Here is a 24,184-nt window from a genome sequence, read left to right as displayed (position 1 = left end):
GGATGTGCCCGCAACCAAGGTACATGCCCTTGACTGGAATCGAACCCGGGACCTTTCAGTCCGAAGGCCGACGTTCTATCCACTGAGCCACACCAGCTTCGGCTAAAAATATACCTTAAAAAAAGAAAAGCGAGCTGAAACCAGTGTGGCTCAGTGGATAGAACGTCGGCCTTCGGACTGAAAGGTCCCGGGTTCGATTCCAGTCAAGGGCATGTACCTTGGTTGCGGGCACATCCCCAGTGGGGGGTGTGCAAGAGGCAGCTGATCGATGATTCTCTCATCGATGTTTCTAACTGTCTATCCCTCTCTCTTCCTCTCTGTGAAAAATCAATAAAATATATTTTAAAAAAAGAAAAGCGAGTGTTGAGCACGTCCTGGTTCTCCGTGTGCGTCTCCCCGCCCGGCAGCAGGCCTGTCCTCGGGTGTCTGCCCTGCGTCTGCGGCCAATAGAGGCGGCCGCTGCTCAGGTGCTGACCACTCGCCCTGAGTGACCGCCGTGGGAGTCTGTCTGCCTCCTCAGACAGCGCCCCCTGGAGGCCGGCCCTGGCCTGGCTCGCTGTGTCTCACAGGCCCCGCCTCCCCCCAGCCTCCCTGCAGCCTCCCCCGCAGCCTGGCAGACAGAGCGGACCCAGCTTCCGGGACTGGGTAAGGGGTGCCCTGTGCCCGTGTGGCCTCCTCTCCCCACAGCCGCCGTCCGGTCCGCGCCGGTGCCCGGTGACCGGGGAGGGTCTGGGGGGACGGGTCGGGGACTCCCCTGAGTCTTTCTCCGGGCGCCTCTGTGGCGCTGCCTCCCCGCGAAGGCACAGCCCTCGGGACAGGCGTCCGCGGAGCCGGCAGTCCGTCCGGGCTCATGGTTTCCTTTTCTGAAGTCTCCGGGTTGCAGCGGAGCCTGCTGCTCCCGCTCTTCTCTTTGGACGTAACAAGAGGCAGCTCAGCCTCTTAAAGCTCACACAGTCCCCACTGCGCCGTGCGGTGCTACCCCACCGTGGACGGGAGGCTGGCCACGGAGAGGGACCAGCCTGGAGCAAGCACCTGGAGCGTCAGTCAGAGCCGTCCGAAACCAGGAACTCGGGGCGCCGCATGGAACAGCCGAGGCCCCCAAACCTAATGTGACGGTTTTTCAAAACACGATCATCCTGCCCATTCGGGAGCCCCTGCCCCCTGGTAGCCGCCAGGAAACCCTTTGAGCTCTGGTCCTGGGAAACACAGATCCTGCTCCCCCGGAAACGCTGTCTCATTGCGGGGGGGGGGGGGGGGGCTATAAGGGGGTGCAGACAGCCTCGTGCACCCCTGGGAACCCGGCCCCCAGAGGCGAGGAAGCGGAGCCGCTGAAGAGGAGCCACCAGCCCGGCCCTCCCAGGCTCCTTTCCGGCAGCGAGGAGCCGCAGCGTCCCTCGGGGGCAGGTGACGTCACACTGATTCACGTCCAAGTGTGCTGCTCCGGGCTCCCAGACGCTGACCCACAGGCGGGGCTCTGTCTGTGTGGCCCATTGGTGGAGCACCACCCTGTGCACCAGGAGGACACCCTTGATGCCCGGTCAGGGCACCGGCCCGGGCTGTGGGCTCCATCCCCACTGGGGGGCCTGCAGGAGGCAGCCGATCCATGACTCGCTCTCCTCATGGATGCTTCTCTCTCCCTCTCCCTCTCCCTTCCTCTCTGACATCAATAAAATATATTAAAAACACACACACAGACACAAAAGCTGGCCCCTTCGGCCCCGAGGCATGGACACAGGCCAGTCCCCACCCGGAGTGTGGGCCCAGGCCCGGGCTGTGCTTCCTGGGCCTCAGACTCCGTGCTGTCCGTCCTGGGGGGCCTTCTGGAGTCAGGAGCGCACACGCCCGCCACGGGAAGCAGGGTGACTCCTGTCAGCCCCCCGCCCCCCCCCTCCCGCCGTGGCCTCAGGCCTGAGCCGGACGGACACACAGGTCTCAGCTGCGTCCCCCAGAGCCGAGCCGCCTCGGCTGCGGTTTTCGCTTCTCGGCAGTGACCCGCTCTGTGGCTCACTCTTTGACCTACTTTTGAGTTCTATTTTGGACAGTGACACATCGGGGCCCCTGCGGAGAGAGGAGGAGACACACCCACAGGCCCGGACACGCCCAGGAGCGGCTGCCGGGTCCTCCAGAGGGAGCGGCGTTTCTCTCTCTCTCTCACACACACACACACACACACACCCACCCCAACCCCCCAGAAAGTCCTTAGGAAGTGCTCGGGTGCTCTCCGGGCCGGGGCTGTTTCTGTGAATCCCCCTCGCACCCGGTCTGTGGTGGATCTCCCCTCCTTAGCAGAGGCACTGGGGTGGGAGAGGGGGTTAGAGGCAAATGTCCCTCTGAACTTCCCCCCGCAAACCCGCACGCGGGCAACCCCACAGGAGGCTGGAGCGGGGGGGGGGGGGGGGGGGGGCGGTAAAATACTCATTCTCTTTCTCATACGAGAGCAGACGCTCCGGGGAGCGGAGGGCCGGACGGCCAGGCCCCAGCGCTGCCGTGACAATGGCAATGACACTGACTGACTGCACGTGTTATGGCCCAAACACCACACGCAGAGTTTCTAGGCTTCCCTGCAGCCCAGCGAAGGACGGCTCAAGCCCCCCCTTCCCTTCCCTTTCCTTCCCTTCCCTTCCCTTCCCTTCCCTTCCCTTCCCTTCCTTTCCCTTCCCTTCCCTTCCCTTCTCTTCTCTTTCTTTTCTCCTTTCCTTTCCTTTCCTTTCCTTTCCTTTCCTTTCCTTTCCTTTCCTTTCCTTTTCTTTCCCAATAAATCACTTATTTATTTACTAGAGGCCCGGTGCACAGAATTCATGCACTGAGTGGGGGCTGGGGGGGGCATCCCTCAGCCTGACCTGTGCCCTCTGGCAGTCCGGGACCCCTCGGGGGGTGTCCACCTGCCAGCGTGGGCCCAATCCCCTGATGTCCTCTGGCAACTGGGGTTCGTGGCTCCTTCCCGCCTGCCCGCTCCCTCCTCACCGCGGGGCTCACTGCTCCAGGCGCTGCCGCGGAGGTGGGAGAGGCTCCGGCCATCACCACCGCTGCGCTCGCCAGCCATGAGCCCGGCTTCTGGCTGAGTGGCACGCCCCCTGTGGGCACGCCCTGACCACCAGGGGGCAGCTCCTGCGTTAGCGTCTGCCCCTGCTGGTCAGTGTGCGTCATAGCAGCCGGTCGTTAGGTCTTTCTGCCGGGACGGTCGCTTAGATTGTTGTGGTTGCTAACCCTCACTCGAGGATGTTTTCCATTCATTTTTAGAAAGAGCGGAAGGGACTGGGAGAGACAGAGAGAGACATCCAGGTGAGAGACACCCATCGATTGGTTACCCCCACGCAACCTGGACCCGGGCAGGGAATTGAGCCTGCAACCGAGCTATGTGCCCCGGACTGGAATCGAACCCAGGACTCTTCCGTGCGTGAGCCAACCCTCTATCCACTCAGCCAAACCTGGGGCCCAGCTGCGTTTCTCGGTCCACGTGGCACACGCCTGCAGCCGGAGTCTGAAACGGTAGACGGCTCGCTCCCGGCCTGGGCCTGACCGCGCCCCTCCTGATCCGGCCTAATCCCGCCTGGGCGCTGTCTGCGGCCCTCAGACATCAGAGCGCAGCTGCCCTCCGCAGCCGCCTTTGTCCCCGCCCCGCGGACCTCTGCGGACCTCCACGGCCCTCCGCGCAGATGCAGCGGGAGCAGGGAAGCTGGTTTTCACTCCAAACCAAACCTGCACAGAGGGGGGGGGGGGGGGATCATTCCTGGGGATCCTTCTGCCTTTCAGCTGCTCTCCTCGGGTCTGGGGCCTGACGCAGATCCATGGGGCTCGCGTGCAAAGCCTCTGCTTCCATATTTTTCTCAGCTGGACTCAGAGAGGCTGACTGCCAGCCCTGCTGAGACGGGAGACTTGGCCTGGAGCATATTGCTAGTTATAACAATAATAATAATAATAATAATAATAATAATAATAAATAAATACACACACACACAATTATTTCAGAAATAAAGAGATAGATAGATAGATAAATACATCAATGAGAGAGAATCACTGATCCCTTGCCTCCTGCACGCCCCCCGCTGGGGCCAGGCCGGGCGCAGCTGGGGTGGGAGCGGGTCTGCGGGCTCAGGGGGTCCTCGGCTCCTGCCCGGGGCAGCACAGCCGGGCATCCCGGGCCCTGGGTGCCGCCCTGCGTGGCTCCCTCTGCAGCCATTTCCCCCGCCCCTCGCCCCTCGCAGGCTGCGGGCTTCTTCACAAACCTCTGAGTTCTGGCCCCGCCCCCTGGGCTCCCAGCAGCCTTTGCCTGGCCCCGCACCGCAGGCCCCGCAGGGGGGCGCCCTCCTCAGGAGGCGTGGGAGTCGGCGGCGGGCGGGGAGGTGGACAGCAGAGGTTCAGATGGCTCGGAGCTGGGCAGGCCCAGGGGGGCAGTGACCTAGCCGAAGACACGCTGTTCTCTGAACAATCTGCACATTTTCTTCTCATCTTAAAAAAAAAAAGGAAAAAAATTGGGTTTCAATGTTCATTATTTTAATTGCATTTTTTCGCCTAGGGACGCTTAGCATTTGTTCCTTGTTGACCAGTTCTCTCTCTCTCTGAAGGGCTAGCTCGTGTTCTTAGACCATTTTTAAAAAAATGTTTTAATTGCTTTCAGAGAGGAAGGGAGAGGGAGAGAGAAACATCAAGGATGAGAGAGAATCATTGATGGGTTGCCTCCCGCACGCCCCGTACTGGGGATCAAGCTCCCAACCTGCGCATGGCCCTTGGCCAGAATTGAACCCGGAACCCTTCAGTCCGCAGGCCAAGGCTCGACCCACTGAGCCACACCGGCTGGGGCTAACGATGCCTTTCGGTGCCGTGGGTCTGCCACGGCTGCCATGGCTGTGTTTAGGGACATGCCATGTTCTCCCGAAGGAAGGCGTCAGGAGCCTGGTCTCCCCTGCTTTCGTCACCGGCGGTGTGGCCCGTGTGATGAAACCTTCCCGTTACCTGGCACAGAGGACAAGTCCCTCATGGGGGTCCCAGCATTGGAGGCCTGTCTCTCCGTGGGAGCCCCTTTTTCGTCCGTGTAGTTCAGGGTTCGGGTTCTGGAGGAGTCCACGCACAAATGAGAGAGACTAGAAAAGTATTAATGTGGGAACACTGGGGGCCAGGCGGGAGCCCACCTCTAGGGGGAGGACTACCTCTGCTCCGGCCTTGCCATCCCTTGGATTAAGGTTATGGGATACACCCCTAGCCTTTCGGCAAGCGGTTCCAATAATAGCCAATCAGCAAGGATCTACATATGACCGACAGATGGAGGCTGCTTTAACTACCAATGTCTCAGCTACACAGCGAGCGATTAGCTCCGACCTTTCGGAGCCATTAAGGTTGACCAGCCTTCCATTCCCTTTCCCATTTCTCTGTTAGTGACAGTGGTCGGATTCCGGCGTCATCACCGCCACTCCTGGCCGCGGCTGTGGGGAGCCACCTCCCCTCCTCTCGTCCTGCAGTTCCCGGCTCTGAGCCGGCCAGGCCGCGTGTGGCCGTGGAGGAGCAGAGCGGGCACGGGAGCACCCCCTCTGCGTGTGGCACCCTCTGTGTGTGCACACCCCCTTCTGCATGAGCGTAACCCCCTGTGTGTGTGTGCACCCTCCTCCGCATGTGTGCACCCTCCTTTGTGTATGCACCCCCCTCTGCGTGTGCACCCCCCTCTGCGTGTGCACACCCTCCTCTGTGTGTGTACATCCTCCTCCGAGTGTATGCACCCTCCTCTGCGTGTACACACCCTCCTCTGTGTATACACCCCCCTCTGCGTGTGCACCCCCTCTGTGTGTGGCACCCTCCTTTGTGTGTGTGCACTCTCCTCCACGTGTGTGCACCCTCTTCTGTGTGTGTGCACCCTCCTCCGTGTGTGTGCACCCTCCTCCGCGTGTACACCCCCCCTCTGTGTGCACACCCCCCTCTGTGTGTGCGTAATCCCCTCTGCATGTGGCACCCTCCTCCCCATGTGTGCACCCTCCTCCTTGTGTGTGCACCCTCCTCCACTTGCGTGCACCCTCCTTCACGTGTGTGCACCCTCCTCTGTGTGTGTGTGCACCCTCCTCTGAGTGTGTGCAGCCCCCTCTGCATGTGGCACCCCCCTCTGTGTGTGTGCTGCCAGCTGTGGGCATCCTGCCGTCTCGGTTCCAGAGGGAGAAGGACCTGGCAGTCCCCCCACCCCGCACACACACACACACTCACACCTGAGCCCCCGCCTCCCAGCGTGGACCTGCAGGCCCCCCTCGTCACACTTACTCCCGAGTCATGTCTCCCCGCCCCCTGCAAGTTCCTGAAGCGGCCCAGGCCCGGCCCCCGGAGGCAGCAGCCTCCAGGTGAGGGTCCAACCCCTCCTCCTCCCGCAGCCAGAAGCCACGGCAGGAGCCCCCTCCCGGGGCCCGGGGCTCAGGAACGGGCCCCAGCAGACAGGACGTGAGCAAGCCCCTTCCTGGGGGCCGGCCAGCGCCGTCGCTCGCTCCATGTGGAGAAGACATTTGCGAAGGATCCTGCCCGGCAGCCGGCGGTGAGCAGAGACTCCGGAATCCCCCGGAGTTTCCTGAAGCCCATCAGCCCGGGACAGACAGACGAGGGCTGGCCTGCTTCCCGAGCTTTCATCCCGGGGCGGGCGGCTGGCTCGGCTCAGGGACAGCTGGCTCCAAGCGGATCCTATCGAGCTAGACGTCCGGGGGGCACTGCCAAGGCCGGCGGGAGCGGGGAGAGCCGGACTGCGCGGGGCAGGCGGCCCTGAGTCACTTCGCAGCTCATTTCCTCTGCCTCTAGCTGTTGCTCCTAGCTGCAGGCCGCAGGCTCGGCTAACCCCCTAATCACATTCCAATCGCATCTCACCCGGACACCCCGCCCCGCAGCCACCCCGTCACTGCACCCCCTCCGCCTGGGGCACCTGAGCCAGCAGGGACCGGCAGGCCGGCCGGCCGCACTCTGACGCCTCCGGGCGCGGACAGGGGGGTGTCTGCAAGGATGCTCAGCGCCGGGCGAGCATCTGCTGACTCATGGAGCTCAGGTCCAGGAAGCGCCTTGGCAGAGACGCCGTGGAACCAGCCGGCGTCCGTTTTTCCAGGATCCCATTCGCGGCTGGCAGAGGGCCGGCAGCCAGGCAGCAGTGCCCGGCGTGCGGGCACGGAGGGGCCTCGGCAGGAGCGGGTGCCTTCAGTCCCACGGGCTCCAGCGTGGCGGGTCCGAGCTCGTGTGTGTCAGCGGCAACACACCTCCCGCTGCCGCCCGGCACCACGGAGCCCGCCCCGCGCCAGGCCCACGCCCACGCCCACACCCACCCAGGGGTGGGAGGTCGGCTCCAGGCCAGAATCGGGTGGCTGAAGGTACAACAGTAAAGTCCACTTAGAAGTTCAGAATTCCCGTGGTCTGGTTTTACGGAGAGAACCCGGCAAAGCGGACCGATGCCGGAGAGGCAGAGGATGGCTGTGATGGAGGTGCAGGACATCCATTCTACCTTCAGGAACCGACGGGGAATTCACTCCCCAGCGCTGGAGAGCCAGCAGCTGCCGCCACGGTGGGTGTAGCAGAGCCCCGCACCCTCCTCCGCAGCCTCGTCCCAGGAAAGACCGGCTCAGAACCACCTTGTTCGGCGCCGGGGGATCGCACCCGCACGCGCTGGCGGCGTTCCTGGCTGAGCTGCTCCACTCAGAACGCAAAAGACTCGCAGAGAAATGCTTGAATTTTTGTAATAACTGCCTTCATTTTATTTCCGCCTTTGATAAAAACTAGTTGGTTCTTAACTCCCCAAGTGGTAAATGACCAACGTAAACGCTGGGAGAACGCGTGGCAGCCTGGGCGCCCGCCGTGTCCGCCAGCGGCTGTCCGGGGCGGGGGCGGGGTGGGGCGGCTGCGGAGGACGGGGGCCGCAGCAGCCATGGAGCTGGCTCTGGCTGGGGAGGTGCGGGGCGGGCGGGGGTGGCTAGGGCCGAGCCCGGGTCACGGGAGCCGCTGGCCCCAGCTCCCTGGCGGTGCCCGGGAGCTTACCCAGAGCCTGCCTCCAGCACCAGGCGCTGCGTCCAGAGGCCCCTAAGCTCCACGCGGTGCCCGAGCGCGGCCGGCACAGAGGGCGGAGTCAGGGGCTGGTGTGTGAAAAGCATTGGATTTGGAAATTCGATGTAAAAAATATATCCCCTGGGACCTGAGCCCCTGGGCGTGTGGACGGCCTTTCTGCTGGGGGTGGAGAATGGAGGTGGGAAGGGGGCTCAGAGCCAAAGAGAAAACTCGGGAATACGGGGAGAAGGGGTCTGCGGGTGAGGGGTTGGTCGCCCTGGTGCGGAGCCCCTTCCTCAGGCAGCACTGGTCCGGCCTGGGCGGGGCCAGCACTTTGGGGAGCGAGGTTTTTCTTTATGAAAAAAAAAAAAAATCATCTGAAGTAAAACTGTGTGCACTGTGGTGAAGGCGGGCTGTTTAATGGTGTGTCCAGCATCAGGAGCCTCCGGGCCCGGCAGGGGCTGCCGGCAGCCTGCGGTCAGACGGCGTTCCGCTGCAGGAGCTGGTCCAGTAATTGCTGGGGAAGCAGGAGACAGACACGTCAGGTGCAGAGCACGCCTGGGCCCACACATCACACCTGCGGGCGGCCAGAGCACCCTGGGCCCACACATCACACCTGTGGGCGGCCAGAGCACTCCTGGGCCCACACACAGTCACACCTGCGGGCGGCCAGAGCACGCCTGGGCCCACACACAGTCACACCTGCGGGCGGCCAGAGCACGCCTGGGCCCACACATCACACCTGTGGGCGGGCAGAGCACGCCTGGGCCCACTCACAGTCACACTTGCGGGCGGCCAGGCCGTTACCTTTTTGAAGACTTCGGCGCGGAGCCTGTTGCTCTGTAAGATCACCCTTTTCTTCTGTTCTTCTTTTTTCTTTCTGACTTCCGGCAGGTTGTTGTAGATTCTGAAACAGACGCAGGAAGCAGTGTGAATGGTAGCGAGGCGGCGTGTGTCTGTCAGCAGCGCCCCCGTCCAGAGGGGAACCTGCCTCGGGGCCCTGACTGTCTCCAGACGGGCTGTGAGGCTCAGCACACAGAGCCGGGGCGGGGGGGGGGGGGCCCGGACGGACGGGAGGGCGGGGCTAAGCGGAGCGCTGCTCCTTCTTCAGTGGCCGCTCTCCTGTCCCTCCGCTCCCTTTTCCTCGTAAAACCGGGGTTCCCAGCCCCCGCTCTGCCAGCCGAGGGCCAGCTCGCCCCACGTGCCCATCCCCTTTGATTTTTAGAGAGAGTGGAAGGGAGGAAGGGAGGGGTGGGAGTCAGAGCGGGAGAGGGAGAGAGAGCGAGCAGAACACCGATGTGAGAGGCAGTGACTGGGTGTCTCCCGCACAGCTGACCGGGCTGTAATCAAACCTGTGACTCTCTGGTGCAGCCGATGCTTACCCCTAGGCCACACCGGCCCGGGCTGGCGCAGTGTTTTCTGGAAAGAGCTCCTAAGTGAATTGTGGCTCATCCACGTAACAGGCCACTTTGCAGAGCTAAAGCCCGTGCGGAGAGCCATCTGTACCCACACCTTCCGACCAGGCCACCCGTACAGACGTGTAATAAAGGAAATAAAAGCAGCCACAGGAAGATGGAACCCCGCGTGGTCCCACTGAGGGTTGAACGTTAGATCGTTGTCGGCAAGGAGGGAAGTCTCTCTCCAGGCAGAGGCGCCGTGGGTGGGTGTGAGGGTGGGAACTGGGCGTGTCCGGGGATGGACCCAGAGAGCGGGAGTGGGGGGGAGGGCCCTAGCGGGTCCCAGGAACTTGAGCTTCATCTCCACTATTTGAACTTTTTAAATGAAATGGAATGAAGTGCTATCATTAAGAAGACAGAATGCAAAAGAAAGGAGGCCCATGTGGCCCTGGGGGCTGCGGTCTCAGAGCCCGGCCAGAGCCCGGCCAGGCGCAGCCCACGGAGAGAGGGACCCGGTCCTGACCCCACGGAGGCCGGCCTCCAGCGGGGGGAGCGGACCTGGGGACATCCCCCTCGCGTGTGCCCGTCCCAGCCTCAGTTTCCACACCAGCACGGCGCTGGGGTGTACGCTCCGTCCACGGACGCTGGCCTGACCACGATTATTTTCGCTGGAAAGCTCCCTGATGGCAGCGCTGGGTTTGGAGACCGAGAGGGAAGGACTTGACGGGATTTCCCCCCTGCATGGAAAGGGAGTATGTGTGGCAGGAGGTCTACGCCTCAGCTTCACACGTCTCACCAGCCAGCCTTGAAACGCGCTGGCCCTAAAGACCGCGCCAGGACCCGCGGCGGCAGGCCGTTAACGGACGGTCCCCTCCGCCTCCGCCGGAGCCTTTATTTACAAAGAGGCTCCCTCCCCCGGTCCACGCTGGCTCGTGTCACAGAGACCACGTGATCAGGCCGAGGCCGGGGCGCTGTGCTGGGGAGCCCGCGATCGCTGAGAGACCAGCCACCGGTGGGTGGGAATCCAGGAACCCCCACTTTCCTAGGGATCTCTCACGGAAGCACGAAGACCCCCAGGCACGGCCCCGTGGCCGCACTTCCCTGGACCCGCTTTCCACATCACGGCCACAACCTCAGCGCTCACACGGGGACTGGCAGCCGCCCCTCGGATAGCGCCGGGCCCCCGAAGCCACCCTCTCCCTTCCTCCTCCTTCTCCTTCCCCCTCCCCTCCCCCCCACGCCACCAGGTACCTCTTGGAGCGCATGTGCATCTCCTTCTCCGAAATGCACCGTTCTTTGGGCTTGAACAGGTTATCTGGAGAAGAGGAGAGGGGCTCAGGTCAGGGGCTCGGGGCACACGTTTCCAGAGAAACAGCACGAGGCTCCACACTCACTGTTCCCGCTCTTCCTCTGAGCGCCAGCCTGTCCCCAGCACTGCAGGCACAGCCGTGCTCACACCCAGAGCTCCCGCCCGCTCCCCACTGGTCTTGGGTGTAGCGAACTCCGGGCATGAGGCCCAGGGTTGGCATCGAACACGCTTTATGGACAGTGGCCTCCCCTTTCTACTGATGTTAGAGAGGAAGGGAGAGGGGGAGAGAGAGAGAGAGAGAGGCACCAATGACAAGAGAGAATCATGGCCTGGCTGTCTCCTGCATGCCCCATGATGGGGATCAAGCTCGAAACCCAACAGGCAAAGGCACATGCATTTGTCCTGACTGGGAATCGAACCCTTGGCCTCCTGGTTTTAGGGGGCGATGGTCAATCTCGGAGCCCTGCGGCTGGGCTGTGCTTCATTTTTAGAAGCTGTCGTGGTCTGCCGAGGGCAGTGCCCGGTGTCATGCGACTCAGGGCCCCGGGGAACGACCATCCCCCCATGAAGCAGCCACAGGGACACCGTGTGCCAGAGGGAGCTCAGTGCCGGCTCTGGTGTGCCGGGGAGCCGCAGTGCCGGCTCTGGTGTGCCGGGGCAGCCGCAGTGCCGGCGCTGGTGTGCCGGGGAGCCACAGTGCCGGCGCTGGTGCTGAGACAGGAGCCCCCGGGCAGGCGTGAAGAGTGGCACCGGGACACGCCAACCACATCTATGAAACATGTTTGGAGAGAAATCGTCTCAATGTCATGCCTGGGGCCGCTCTGCTCTGTCTCTCAGACCCACGAGGGCTGCCCCAGCCCGTCCCCCAGCTCCCTCAGGGCTCCTGGTCATCCCAGACTTGGTTCACACAGTGAAACCAACACCATCACCCGCCCAGAGGTCCCCGGCTCTCCGGCAGCACTGCCGGCACGGATGGAAGAAGGGCTGATGAGAGCAAACGGCAGAGAGAACGCCGGTCTCTTTAGCGAAGGGCGGGAGGCTGAGGGAAATCACCTACGAGCAGAGATTCCCAGAGCAACGTTTCCCAAGCGAGCTCTTAACAATGAGGTAAAAACATCCCCAGGTTAACATAATTAGGAAGAATGGAGCTAAACAGACATAAGCAGGCCTCACGGTTGCAGGACTTGCCAGTGCCTTTAACATGCACTAGGGCCCAGCGGTCGGCACACTCATTCACCCACAGAGCCAAATATCAACAGCACAACGATTGAAATTTCTTCTGAGAGCCACATTGTTTACACTTAAACTTCTTCTAACGCCGCTTCTTCAAAATAGACTCTCCCAGGCTGTGGTATTTTTGTGGAAGAGCCACACTCAAGGGGCCAAAAGCCGCCTGTGGCTCCCGAGCCGCAGTTTGCCGACCACAGCCCTGGGCGTTATAAACCTCCGGAAGAATACGGCTGCGAGAGTCCCAGGGGATGCTCCTCCTCTGAAGTGCGTTCTGATTGTTCCAGGCTTGAGGACCTTGAGGAGGGAAGTGACAACTGCAGAATAATAGCGCCAATGAGTTCTCAAAGTCACGTGTGACTATAAAATGGGGTTTAGTCTCTCTGTGCCGGAGGAAAATCCCGTGTGCTTTGTCCACACTTTCTAAAAAATATGTCTGTCTGTCCCACTTAAAGGGACCTTAACGCTAACAGTGGCTCCCACCACCACGGAGCAGCCACGTCTCACCTGCATCTGAACAACCCCCCAGGGGTAGGAGGTTTTTTGCCCCAACTCCAGGGTGTCCCCGTGTTCTGGAAAGAGCCACAGAACGCCGAGATTTGTGGAGGCCGGATACACATTCGCTCTCGCTGCAGGTGGGTTCACTGACGGCCATCAGGGAGAGATCACCCGGGAAGTCCGACCGAGGCCGTGGGGAGGAGGAATCCTGAGGAAGCCATCTCTTCCCGATCTGCTCCTCCGTGCTCCCCTGGGTGACCTTCATCAGAGACACCTGTCCGGCAGGTCTGCTGCGAGTCCACGGCCGGAATCGGTCTGTGTCCCCCCAGTGTTGGGTTTCTGTTCCTGAACACACACAGCACAGGCCGTCCCCGGGGCAGGAGGCCGCTCACAGCGCCGTGCTGAGCGCGCAAACGTCTTTGACTCCGGGAACCGGCCTCCCGCTGGATGAGGCTCCTGCTTCCTCGTTTAGCCAGAGGGCTGATGAAGTAACAATTTGCTGTTATCTGATAAGCACATTAAAAAATTCCTTGGTGAGTAATACTGGGAACACTGCCCCCAGATATTTATTCAGATGTTTTATGGAAAAGCATTCATGAGCTCAGACAGGGCAGGGGTGGGGGTGAGGGGCGGCCGTGCTCCCGGCCGCGCAATGGGCAGCTCCTGGCTGTTACTGTGGTGGCGCCGGGCTGGCCATCCCAGACCTGCGGGGTCGCTTCTCCAGCGAGACGCTCGGGGAACGCAGATCCGTACTAGGACCCTCTGCAGCCGTTCGTGTCCCTGAGGGCGGCTCTGTGGGGGCAGGGGATTGCAGCACCTTCCGGAGAATTCCGTCCCTCCACTGGGCCGTGGCTCGAAAGGCTCCTGGCCTGGCTCACCTGGGACGCGCGGCTAATGCCATTCGGGTGGATGGGGTCAGCTTCGCCGCGTGCCGCAGGGTTTCCCAGAGGGACTCGGTGCGGTGCACGCCCACAGGCACGTACCACGGCGTCACCGCAGGGGCCACGCCGAGGCGGCCGGGGCTCCCAGCTCGGAAAGGGCCGTCTGCGCTCATTGGTTTTCGGGGGTCCGGCCACTGCTGCTCAGACGTAAGGATGTGGGCTGCAGGCAGGACCTGGTCACGCCGCCCCCTGTCTCTCTATGATGCCTACCGTGGGTACACACTCCCTCATCTCTGCACGGGAACCCATCTACCCTCACACGTGTGCAGGCACACACGTGTCACTGCCGTGAGCCTCAAAGACCGCTCAGCATTCATCAGCCAACAGGAGGCAGCACCGGTCCCGGGCCCTGTCTCCTCTGACTCTGCACATCGGGAGCCGCTGTCCCCCAGCCCCTGTCCGCTGCCAGAGCTCTGCCCGTGCCTCCCAGTCTGTTCGGGGTCAAGGCTGCTGACCGAGAGCCATGCGGTCTGGTTGTAACACGTATGACACTGAGCCGGCCGCTCCCGTGAGCGTGTGACGGATGAACCCATTCCACCTGCGGGGGAACGTCTGCCTCTGCCCAGCATCCCGCCCGCAGACAGGCCGCAGGCAGACGCAGCTGCAGGTCTGTTTATCGGGCCGAGCACCACCGGCGAGCAAACCGACGGGAGAGCGCGGACAGAGGGGACAGGCGGGGGCCGGACACCACGCCCGAGCTGCCGAGAGGGAGCCGGTGGCCGGGGCGGTCCTGGAACTCGGGGAATGAAAAGGCGCTTCAGGAACTTCAAACTAGTGACAGGTGCAATCCCGGCATCACCACGGTCTAAGGATCTGGGAGGATCTGGGAGGATCTCCCCGTGAGGGAGTGTGAGCCTGGGTCTGTTTTAGGCAAAATACCACAGGATGGCGCAGGTGGTTCCAGCCCCGGGCGCGTGGCCGAGACTCAGTGACTCCGTTTGAGGGAGAGCCTGTGCGATGCCCTCAGGCTAAGGCGAGGTCACGCGGGGTCAGGGTGGGCCCTGAGCCAAGGACTCATGTCCTTAGAAGAGGAAATTCATACACAACCACAACCACACACACACAAAACCACACAACCACAGACACACACCCACACACACACACACACACACACACACACACACAAGGCCCTGTGCTTCCTTCCCGGCGCCATGGGAACTGTGAGCCAAGGAAGCTGCGAACTCAGTGCCCACGGAGAATCGCCAAACTGGGCCGGCTCCCAGGCCGGCTCTGTGACACCCGGGCCCTCGGCGAGAACACGGTCCCGTGGATATGGTGGCCACATGGGGTCAGCACGGGGGTGCAGTCCGAGCCCGAGGACCCCCCAGGTCCCCGCCCCCACCACGGAGCTCACCGCTAAGCGGGTGGGGGACGGTGAACTGCCTCCGGCTGGTGCGGACGGGCAGGGGGCCCGGCCTGGGCCCCGGGCTCTCCTGGCGCTGGGCCCGCCTCTGCTGCGCCATCAGCTCCAGCCTCCGCAGCCGCTCCTGCGAGCGCGAGATGAACTGCGGCCGCCGGGCCTCCAGCGCCTCCTGCGAGGGGAGAGTTCATTTTTAAATGTTTTTACTGGTTTCAGAGAGGAGGGGAGAGGAAGGGAGGGAGGGACATCAATGGTGAGAGAATCATGGATCGGCTGCCTCTTGCATGCCTCCACTTGGGATGGGGTCCACAACCAGGAATCAAGCCGTGACCTCCTGGTTCCTAGGTTCCCGCTCAACCACTGAGCCACGCCGGGGAAAGGGATTTATCCTTAAGAGGAGGGACACGGGGGGGACACAGCCATCTGACTGGCCAAGGACCTGAGCCAGAGAACAGTGCAGGGACCAAAGTGTCAGTGCGTGATCTGGTCCCACTGCCGCCCACAGGCTCCCGGGAAGGCGGCCTGGCCCCCCGGATGGCACCGGCCCTCCGGCCCCCGAGGCCCACATGGTGGACCAGAACCAACATCACGGTGGTGAGAACAAAGGTAACCGTCTACCACAGCGGTCGGCAAACTGCGGCTCTCCAGCCACATGCGGCTCTTTGGCCCCTCGAGGTTTTAGCAAAGGCCGACTTAGGAGGACCCTGATGAAGTTAATAACGATGTACCTACCTGTATAGTTTAAGTTTAAAAAGTTTGGCTCTCCAAAGAAATCTCAATCGTTGTCCTGTTGCTATTTAGCTCTGGTGACTAATGCGTTTGCCGACCGCTGGCCTGCCATTCCATCCTTCCTTCCAGCACCACCCTGTCCACTCGTTCGCTGCCCACAGGCCCAGGCCGGGTGCCCTGATCCCAGCTTCCAGGGACGTGACGGGAGGGGTGGGAGTGTCCTGAGCCCCCGGCTCCTGGGTCGGGGTCCGGGTGGGGGTGGGGGCACTGGGAGCCTGAGAAAGCTCAGACCCAGGTCATCCGCCAGCGTCACACACGGGCCTTTTCAGGAGAAGCAGTGACATGCCTGGCGGATGCCATGGTCTCTGTGACTCTCACTGTGACACAGGCGCCCAGAGAGGTCAGGGCACCGGCCCAGAGGCACACAGCCTCCAGGAAGGCGAGACAGGGCTCCAGCCTCGGAGGCCGGAGGGAGGTCATGCGACCCCAGGAGCAGTCTCCCCGGGGCGGGAGCCAGGCGTGGCGTGCCCAGGGCCTCACCTGCAGGGTCAAGGCGTTGCTGGCCGGTGCTTGCCGGCACTCGGAGCAGCCCTCCCGCCGGTCGGGGGTCTCTGGCTCCTCAGAGGGCGCGGGCCGGGGTGGCGGCGGGGGCGCGGGCCCCGGGATGGCGGCGGCCTCCAGCGTCTCGCACTCCTTTATCTGCACCACCAGGTCGCAGCAGGTGTAGTCTCCTGGGGGAAAGGGGAGCCCAGTGAGCGGCGCACTGCTCTCTCCTGGCCCCTGGCCACAGGGACCGCGGAGAGCATCCTGGACAGGGAAAGGCCAGCGGATCAGGAACGGGCCTGGGTAAGCCACAGACGTCACGGCAAATCAGGACCCTGGCCGCCCTGGTCCAGAGAGGAATGCCCGTGGGCGGCCAGCCCCCATGACCCGCTAACCATGCCGCCGCGGACACCTGCCCTCGGCTGCCGACGGTCCAACAGCCCTGCCCAGCCAGAGAGACCCCTTCCTGCTCCGAGCTCAGGCCCATTGGTTCCTGTGCGTCCATCACCGTGTGGTGTGTGGGGACAGAGCGTGACTTCATCTTTCTTTTTTCTTTTTAATATATTTTACTGATTTTTTTTACACAGAGGAAGAGAGAGAGGGATAGTTAGAAACATCGATGAGGGAGAAACATCGACCAGCTGCCTCTTGCACACCCCCTACTGGGGATGTGCCCGCAACCAAGGTACATGCCCTTGACCGGAATCGAACCTGGGACCTTTCAGTCGGCAGGCCGACGCTCTATCCACTGAGCCAAACCGGTTTTGGCCGTGACTTCATCTTATGGCTGTTACGTTCGTGCTGTAAGACGGGCCGGCATTAATGACTCATCCCGCCCCTTGATTGCCATGGCGACTACTGGCTGCATGGGCCTGGGAGGCCCGTCTCAGCGCTGGGCTCGGGCTCGTCCCAGGGCCGCGGGGACTCCTGAATGCGACCGCGGTGACGGTGAAGCTGGAGCCACACCGGCCACCGGAAGTGCCTCTTGGGCCTCCACTAGAGGCCACTGGCCTGCAGCCAGACCCTGGCTGGGTGCCCGCGCTTGTGTGAAGGAAATGGCAGCATCAGAGGGCCCATTGGAGTGCTTAGTAAATGCGATCCAGACTGGGCCTCTGCGTGAGATGCAGAGTTAGGGGGTTAAAACGTGTGGGAGCTCTGATCCCAGAATCCCCTCCCCCATACGCCCTCAGGACTCTGGCTGGGGGTCCCCAGCACAGGGGCTCTGTGGGGCCGGGGGGGGGGGGGAGCACAGGCCTGACCCAGGACACCTCCACTTCCGGCCTCTCGGGTTGGCCCTGGTCCGCCCTCCACCCCCAGGCAGACCCTCATTTCCTGAGCACAGTCTGGAAACCCCATTCCGGGGAGGCGTAAGTCCCTCCTAGGGGCCCGGGTCAGAGGAGGAAGTGGATTGCCAGACGTGGGATCCCGGGGGAAAGGCTCGGCTCTGCCCTCGGCCCTGCAGGGCCGCAGGAGGCCCGCCCGCCTGGCGGCCACCCCTCTTCTGGTTTTCCCCGCGTTTCTTACAAACCCCAGTCATGTCAGCCCACCCACTGGGCCCCGGGCCCGTGTGCAACCTCTGCTAAGGACGCTGCTCCCTTTGAAGATCGAGTTTGAGCATCAGACTCAGAGACACACACACACACACACACACACACACACACTCTCACACACACACACACACACACACACACACACTCACACACACACAAACACTCACACACACACACACACACACACACTCACACACTCACACACTCACACACACACACACACACACACACACACACCCGGCCTCTGAGGAGAAGCACGCGGCGCCTGGAAACAGGAACGGAGGAGAAATCGCGGGGCCCAGCGCGCCCGCCTCCCCGCCTGCCGCCGGCCAGACCGCAGCGACCACAGGGTGAGCGCTGGCTGGTCTCTGCCGTCCTCGCCCCGGGCCTCGAGGCTCCCACCGCTCACGTCCGCCCCGTCCCCGCTCCCCAGGTGACCGTCCCGTCCGATGACATAAACAGGTGCTCAGACAGACGCTCCCGCCCGCCCCCGTCCGCGTGGGCTTCCTGAGTTACCTCTCCCGTCGCGGGAGTCACTCACAGGAAAGAAACATGCTGGTTTACGGCCGCCCCCAGAGCGCCTCGGCTCCAGGAGGACGGAAAAGTGTCTAACTGCCTCTCACACGCAGGCGGCGTCTGTGGCCGGTGAGAGCGCTCCCCGCCCGCCCGGAGGGAGGTCTCCGTGACTGTGCGCTGCTCACCGTCTCCCTGAGAAGCCTCCCTCCGCCCGCCCCGCGGGCTCAGCGGCCGAGCGCCGGCCTCGGAGCCGGGCGGTCACCGCTCCGTCCCCAGCTAAGGGCACCTGCCCGGGTTTCAGGCTCCATCCCCAGTGCGGGTGCAGGAGGCAGCCGATCCATCTCTCTCTCAATCTCTCCCTCTCTCTCTCTCTCTCTCTCTCTCTCTCTCTCTCTCTCTCTCTCCCCACTCCGCCCCTCTCTGAAATCAATAAAAATATACTTAAAACAAACAAGAAAATCATCATTTTCAGAGCCATTGGAAGAGGGCAAAGGTCACTGAAAATGACGGCTGTTCTGGAGACACCGTGTCCCCCTCCACCTGCCGGGCCCGGAGAGGCTGGGCTTTCCCTCTGAGAGCCGGGGAGGAGGCCCTTCCTCCCGGCATTAAAGGGTCCCGTTCCTGCAGCTGAGAGCCGTCTGACACCCACGGCCACGGGCAGCGGGTCTCACAGAGGATGGGGGGCAGGCACTGTTCTTCCCTATGTCCCCCCTCCCCGTGGGGACGGACCATCCCACTGAAGCATGACTCCACAACGGCAGGGAAAGGGCACTTGACTAGCTTCCGTCCTGCTTTTAGCCCCCAGTGCCCGACACGTCCCTAAGCTTCTCGCAGGAGGTGTCACACCCTCCAGTTCCGTCTGGTTCCTCCTGCCCTTGTTCCTCACCGATCCCCTCCAAAGGGATCTTTTGGGCCAAACGGGAAGCAGGCGCCCTTCGGAAAGCGGGGTTCCGGCCCAGGCTGTCTTCGGGGCGCCGGCGGACGTGAGGCCAGCGCTGGTGGGAACGGCCCTTGTTCCCATCGCGCCCGGGAGCCTGCGGGGGCGGGGCAGGGGCTGGCACCGGGCACTGCTGCAGTCTCTGTGCGTCTAGAACCGCTCGGGCTCCTGTGGGTTTTAAGGGGTCAGGGTGCCGGGGGCGGAGGACCTGCCAGAGGGCTCGGTTTTCACCGAGTTCAAAGGCGTCTCCCAGAAGCGGAGGCGTGACTCACCACCTCCGCGTCCGTCCATCCACCAGACGCGGCGCAGACACGCGGGCGGGTGGGGAGCGTCCGCGGGATTCCTGCCAGGCCTCTGCCCCGCCCTGACTGTCTCCACAGTGGGCACGTGCGCACCCACACTCAGAACCTCTCAGAAAAGCCCGTCACGGGGTCCAGCTCTGGGGCACGGGGAGGGGAACGCAGTGGGAATCAGCAAGACGGGGTGCGGAGCGGGGTCCCCAGGAGCCGGCAGAGCCCACCCTGCCCAGATCAGGAGGGCTTCGGGGTGAGCCGCTCCCACCCCGAGAGGGCACAGCGGTGACGTGTGTGTGCGGCGGCCAGGCCTCCTGAGGCCACGGCCTGCGGTTATTTACCCGGGGGGGGGGGGGTGCTTTCCCCCATTAAGATGCCTTTCTCCCATCAACACGAATGAGAGTCACGTGGCTCCGTGCGCGGCCATCGTTTTCCAGCTTGCCTAAAGATAAAATGTGCTGAAGAAAAACACACGCATTCTTTCTATTTGCAACTTAAAAACACAAACCAAAATAAATAAATGAAGTCAGATACATAAATTAGTGTTGTATCTACATATGAGCAACATAAAAATAAATAAGTAAACAAACAAACAAACAAATAAATAAATAAATTGTAATTATTTTTTTAAAAAATCACACAAACCAACAGGGGCCAGAGATTGGCCGCCCGGGAGGGCCAGCTCCCTCCTGAGTCACAGCGCACAGGCCACCTGTCCTTGTCCCGGCCTCGCACTCCGGCTGTGGGTGAGGCAGTTTCGGGGACGCCCTGTGGTCCCTGAAAAAGCACACTGCGCGCCCCCCCCCCCCCTCGCCCCCGTTTGACGGCCAGGATGCTGGCCGTAGGGCAGGTCCTGTTCTGAGGTCCCACACAGGAGCGAGGTCCAGGAAAGTTGGCGGTAAAGACAGTAACGGGAAAGGGGGCGTGGAAAGCCCTGAAGACTCCCGTTACACGTGTGCATATTACGGCAGGAACGCGGACGACACCCCGGGCAGCCTGACATCACCGCAAACACCCCCTCGTGTGGAGCGTGCCTGGGAAGGCACACGGGCTTTTCCTTCATTATTGTCAGCGAAGCCAGTGGCGTCGGCAGAGCCACGTCCTGGAAATGCGCTTTGCCAGGAGGCAGGCGTGTTGTCAGCTTGACCTTCAGCCCAGGTGCCAGGGGGTGGGTTTTGTCATGTAAATCCAGCCAAGCACCAGGAAGGAACACGACCCGGCCCACCCTAGCATGCACATCATCTCCTTTGTCTTGACTTTTAGTCAAACTCCCTGTTTTTTTGCCAAATAAAATGAACACACTGTGTGGGCTCCGAGTCACTGTTCCTGTCCATGTCCCTGTGTCTGTCAGAGGACAGGGGTTCCACCCGGCCTCAGCTTTTCCCTTCTGTCTCTGTGTCTGTCTCTTTCTTTCCTTTTCTCAATCCCAGCCGTCCCTGCTCAGGAACAGATCGCTCTCTAGCCATGCTGGATGCGGAAAATAGAGAAATATTTACATCCACGTCCTTTCAAAGGCCCACGCTCGCAGGAAAGGCGGTGATAAAATGTCCCCACCAGGCACAGCCTGACAGCACACAGGCCACGCTCACCCTGTCCCAGCACAGCCACCGACCGGGAGCTCCCGCTCAGCCTGTCTCCCTGAGTGTGGCTTGTTCCTAAAGGCGGCCACGCCTGCGGGTGTGAGACAGGAGGGTGACACCTTGGCCCCGGGACACCCCCCCTCGCCCTCGTGACGGCGAAGCCAGGCTGTTCCAGAGGGGCCGGTGCTCCGGCCTCAGTGGCCTCGAGGAGACCGGGAGACGGAGCCCGTTCCCCACCGCCCGGCTGCGGCTGCCTCCTCGGCCGGTTCTGCTGAGCGGCTCGCTCTGTGCGGGGCTGGCGGGGGCCTCCCGGCCGCCCTGGGCCGTCCCGGTGGGGGTGCTGCCAGCCCGCTGGGTGGGAGGGCGAGGGGCGAGAACGTGGGGCTGTGTGCCCGCTCCGTGGACAGGCCTCAGGGTACCCTCACATGGACAGAGCTCCTTATAACCACTTCCCGGGGACGCAGTTCCAGCCCCCTGTCCCAACGTGTTTATGAACAGAGGGGGAAACGCGAGCGATCCTGGTATCCTGTGCTCTCTGCGCTCCGTCTGAGCAGACGCCCAGATGGCCAGACAATCAGACCAAAGCCCACAGAGCCGGCCCTCGCGGCCGCAGCGGCCCCTGGATTGGAAATCACTGGTCTCCCAGCCCCGACCCAGCCCCGGCCCCGCCGGCAGGCAGGTTCAGGAAGGAAGCCGAGATCCGCGTCAGAGGCCCCGCGGCCCCGACCGCAGACCTAGTGACCCCGCAAGGCATCCAGAGAGCGGGAGGGGCCCCTCCGCCTGCCGTCCGCAGGGGCCGCACTCCCGGCAGGCAAACATCGCCCACATCGCACACGGAAGCTGCTCTGCGGGAAGAGGGGTGAAGGAAGGACTTTGGCTTGGGGGCCCTTCATGGTAAGTACCTGTCCCTGTGTCATGAGGGACTCTTGCGGAGTAACACGTAACAACACGCAGCATTCACAAGTTCACTGCCTCCCGGAATGGCCGTCAGGGAGGGTTTGGCTGGCGCACCACGAGCCACGGCAGTCACGGCACGTGGCTCCCACCCCAGTGACGTCGCCGTCAAATGCATCCGAGAAAGGCAAGGCACGCACGGGGCCGAGAGAGGACTGGGTCCTCTCATGAGTCCCGGTCTTGAACCTGTCCATGTGCTGCAGCCCTTCTCCACACAGCACCCTCCACGCTCATCAAGCTCATTAAAAACAAGGACAACCGGGAGACAATGCACAGATGGGGCTGAAAGCAGTGCGGGGTTCTGGGTAGATCCTCCAACAGAAGAAGGCTGTTAGTGAAAGACTGGGGAAACACAAGTCTATAGTCCGGTACAAGCACGGCACCAGCGCTCACCAGTTAGCTGTGTGGGCACCTGGGTTATGGAAGCTGTGAACAACAGGAGAGACTAGCTATGCACACCTGTGCTCAGGAACCCTGTACTCACTGTGCAACTGTGGGGTAAATCTAGAATTATTACCAAAAAAAAATATTTTTTAAAAATGTAATTAACAGCTCTGGCCAATTATGTTCAGTGGTAAGAGCATCAGCCCAAGGACTGGTTTGTGGGTCCCAGCCCTCAACAACCATTGGTTGAGGGTGGAAGTTGGTTCCGCCCATCAACTACCATTGGGTGAGGTTAGAAGTGGAACCGGGCCCTCAACAACCATTGGCTGAGGTTCAAAATGGGTCACACCTTTCCACAACCATTGGGTGAGGTTGGAAGTTGGTCCTGCCCCTCAACAACCATTGGGTGAGATTGGCAGTGGGTCGCCTCCCTCAATTACCATTGGTTGATGTTGGAAGTGGCACCCACACCTCAACAACCATTGGGTGAGGTTCAAAGTAAGTCCTACCCCTCAACAATGATTGGGTGATGTAGGTAGTGAGTCACGCCCCTCAACTACCATTGGGTGAGGTGAGGAATGGGTCCCGCCCCTCAACCACCATTGGATGAGGTTGGGAGTGGGACCCGCCCCTCAACAACCATTGGGTGAGGTACAAAGTGGGTCCCACCCCTAAACAACCATTGGGTGAGGTTGGAAGTAGGTCCACAAGGCAGGACACAAATTAATTATAGGAATACAGATCTCTATGAACAACCCCTACCTTTAGGCCCAGACCTTTTGACTGGTCCTGCCTCCTCACTGCTCATGCCCAATCTACCCTCAAGGACCTGGGGCAATTGTGTCAACCCAAAGCACTTTCCCCCTCCTCCCCTCCCACCCTCTCCGCCTTCCTCCCACTACCAGGAGGCACTATGTGTCTCTCTTCCAGTGCTCAGACTGTGGGATGGAAATCCAGTTCTGCTTCTCAGTATGTGTATAACCAATGAATTAAAAGAAGAGACTCAGACAGATATCTGTACACCCATGTTCATAGCAGCATAGTTCACACTAGCTGAGAAGTGGAAGCAACCCCTGTGTCCTCTGACAGATGAGTGGATACCCAAAACATCTGTGCCTGCAGCAGGATATGGTTCAGCCTTAACAAGGAAGGCAATGCTGGAGGGGCTACAGCATGGATGAACCCGGAGGACATTATGGGGAGTGAGAGAAGCCAACCACAAAGTAACAAATACTGTTCGATTGCATGTAGAGGAGGTCCCTAGAGTATTCCAGTTCAGAGAGACAGGGTTAGATTGAGGGGACATTTTTAAAATAAAATAATCAAAATCTGTAAAAGTATTACAGCAGCCAGTCTCTCACAGCCCGACTCCTGCCAGAATGAGCTGCGTCTAATGCCAATGGTTTGCACTTAGCAGCATGTAATACACACTGAGCAGCCAGATTATTATGATCTCTGAATGTGTAATAATCTGGCCACTCAGTGTGTGTGTGTGTGTGTGTGTGTGTGTGTATATATATATATATATATATATATATATATATATACATATATATATATATATTATACGATATACACTGAGTGGCCAGATTATTATGCATTCAGACATCATAGTAATCTGACCACTCAGTGTATATTCTCCACCTTTCAAATCCACCGACAGTAACAGAGCAGCTTTTATGAGTCAGGTAATACTCAAGAGGCATGACATTTTCTAGACCAAAACAACAAAATGTATTAGGGAAATTCTTGTAGAAACACTAACTTGATAGATGATTGGCATTTTCACCAGTAGAGATATATTACCTCCTCAATCGTCAATGGACATCGGGTAAACCACTTAAAAAAGACAGATCCCGACCTTCCACCCTCTGAGGAAATCCACCCAGAAGGATAACAGATATAAATGAAGGAATAGAGAGGAATGGAAGTCAGAGAAGGCCATCCTGAGCCTGTCGGTGAAAACAAAGGAAAAAGGAT

General features: G+C 61.0%; 1 protein-coding gene across 1 annotated transcript in view; it reads right to left on the bottom strand.

The window, feature by feature from the left end:
* Nucleotides 1-4,598: 4,598 nt before the first annotated feature.
* The window catches only part of LOC311632725 ((E2-independent) E3 ubiquitin-conjugating enzyme FATS), a 62,186-nt gene continuing 42,600 nt past the window's right edge, over nt 4,599-24,184 (bottom strand). The window contains exons 3-8 of the mRNA XM_084904498.1: nt 15,988-16,178; nt 14,713-14,890; nt 10,635-10,698; nt 8,794-8,893; nt 6,884-8,503; nt 4,599-4,953 (exon numbers count right to left, since the gene is read on the bottom strand). Of these exons, the coding sequence (XP_084760624.1) occupies nt 8,465-8,503; nt 8,794-8,893; nt 10,635-10,698; nt 14,713-14,890; nt 15,988-16,178 (572 nt within the window). The 3' untranslated portion in view covers nt 4,599-4,953; nt 6,884-8,464. The remainder of the gene's footprint in view (nt 4,954-6,883; nt 8,504-8,793; nt 8,894-10,634; nt 10,699-14,712; nt 14,891-15,987; nt 16,179-24,184) is intronic.

Source organism: Pipistrellus hanaki, assembly GCF_964339955.1.
Source record: "Pipistrellus hanaki genome assembly, chromosome: 14".
NCBI classification, from domain to species: Eukaryota; Metazoa; Chordata; class Mammalia; order Chiroptera; family Vespertilionidae; genus Pipistrellus; species Pipistrellus hanaki.
The sequence above is the reverse complement of the archived record's forward strand: the minus strand, read 5'-3'. Positions and strand labels throughout refer to the sequence as shown.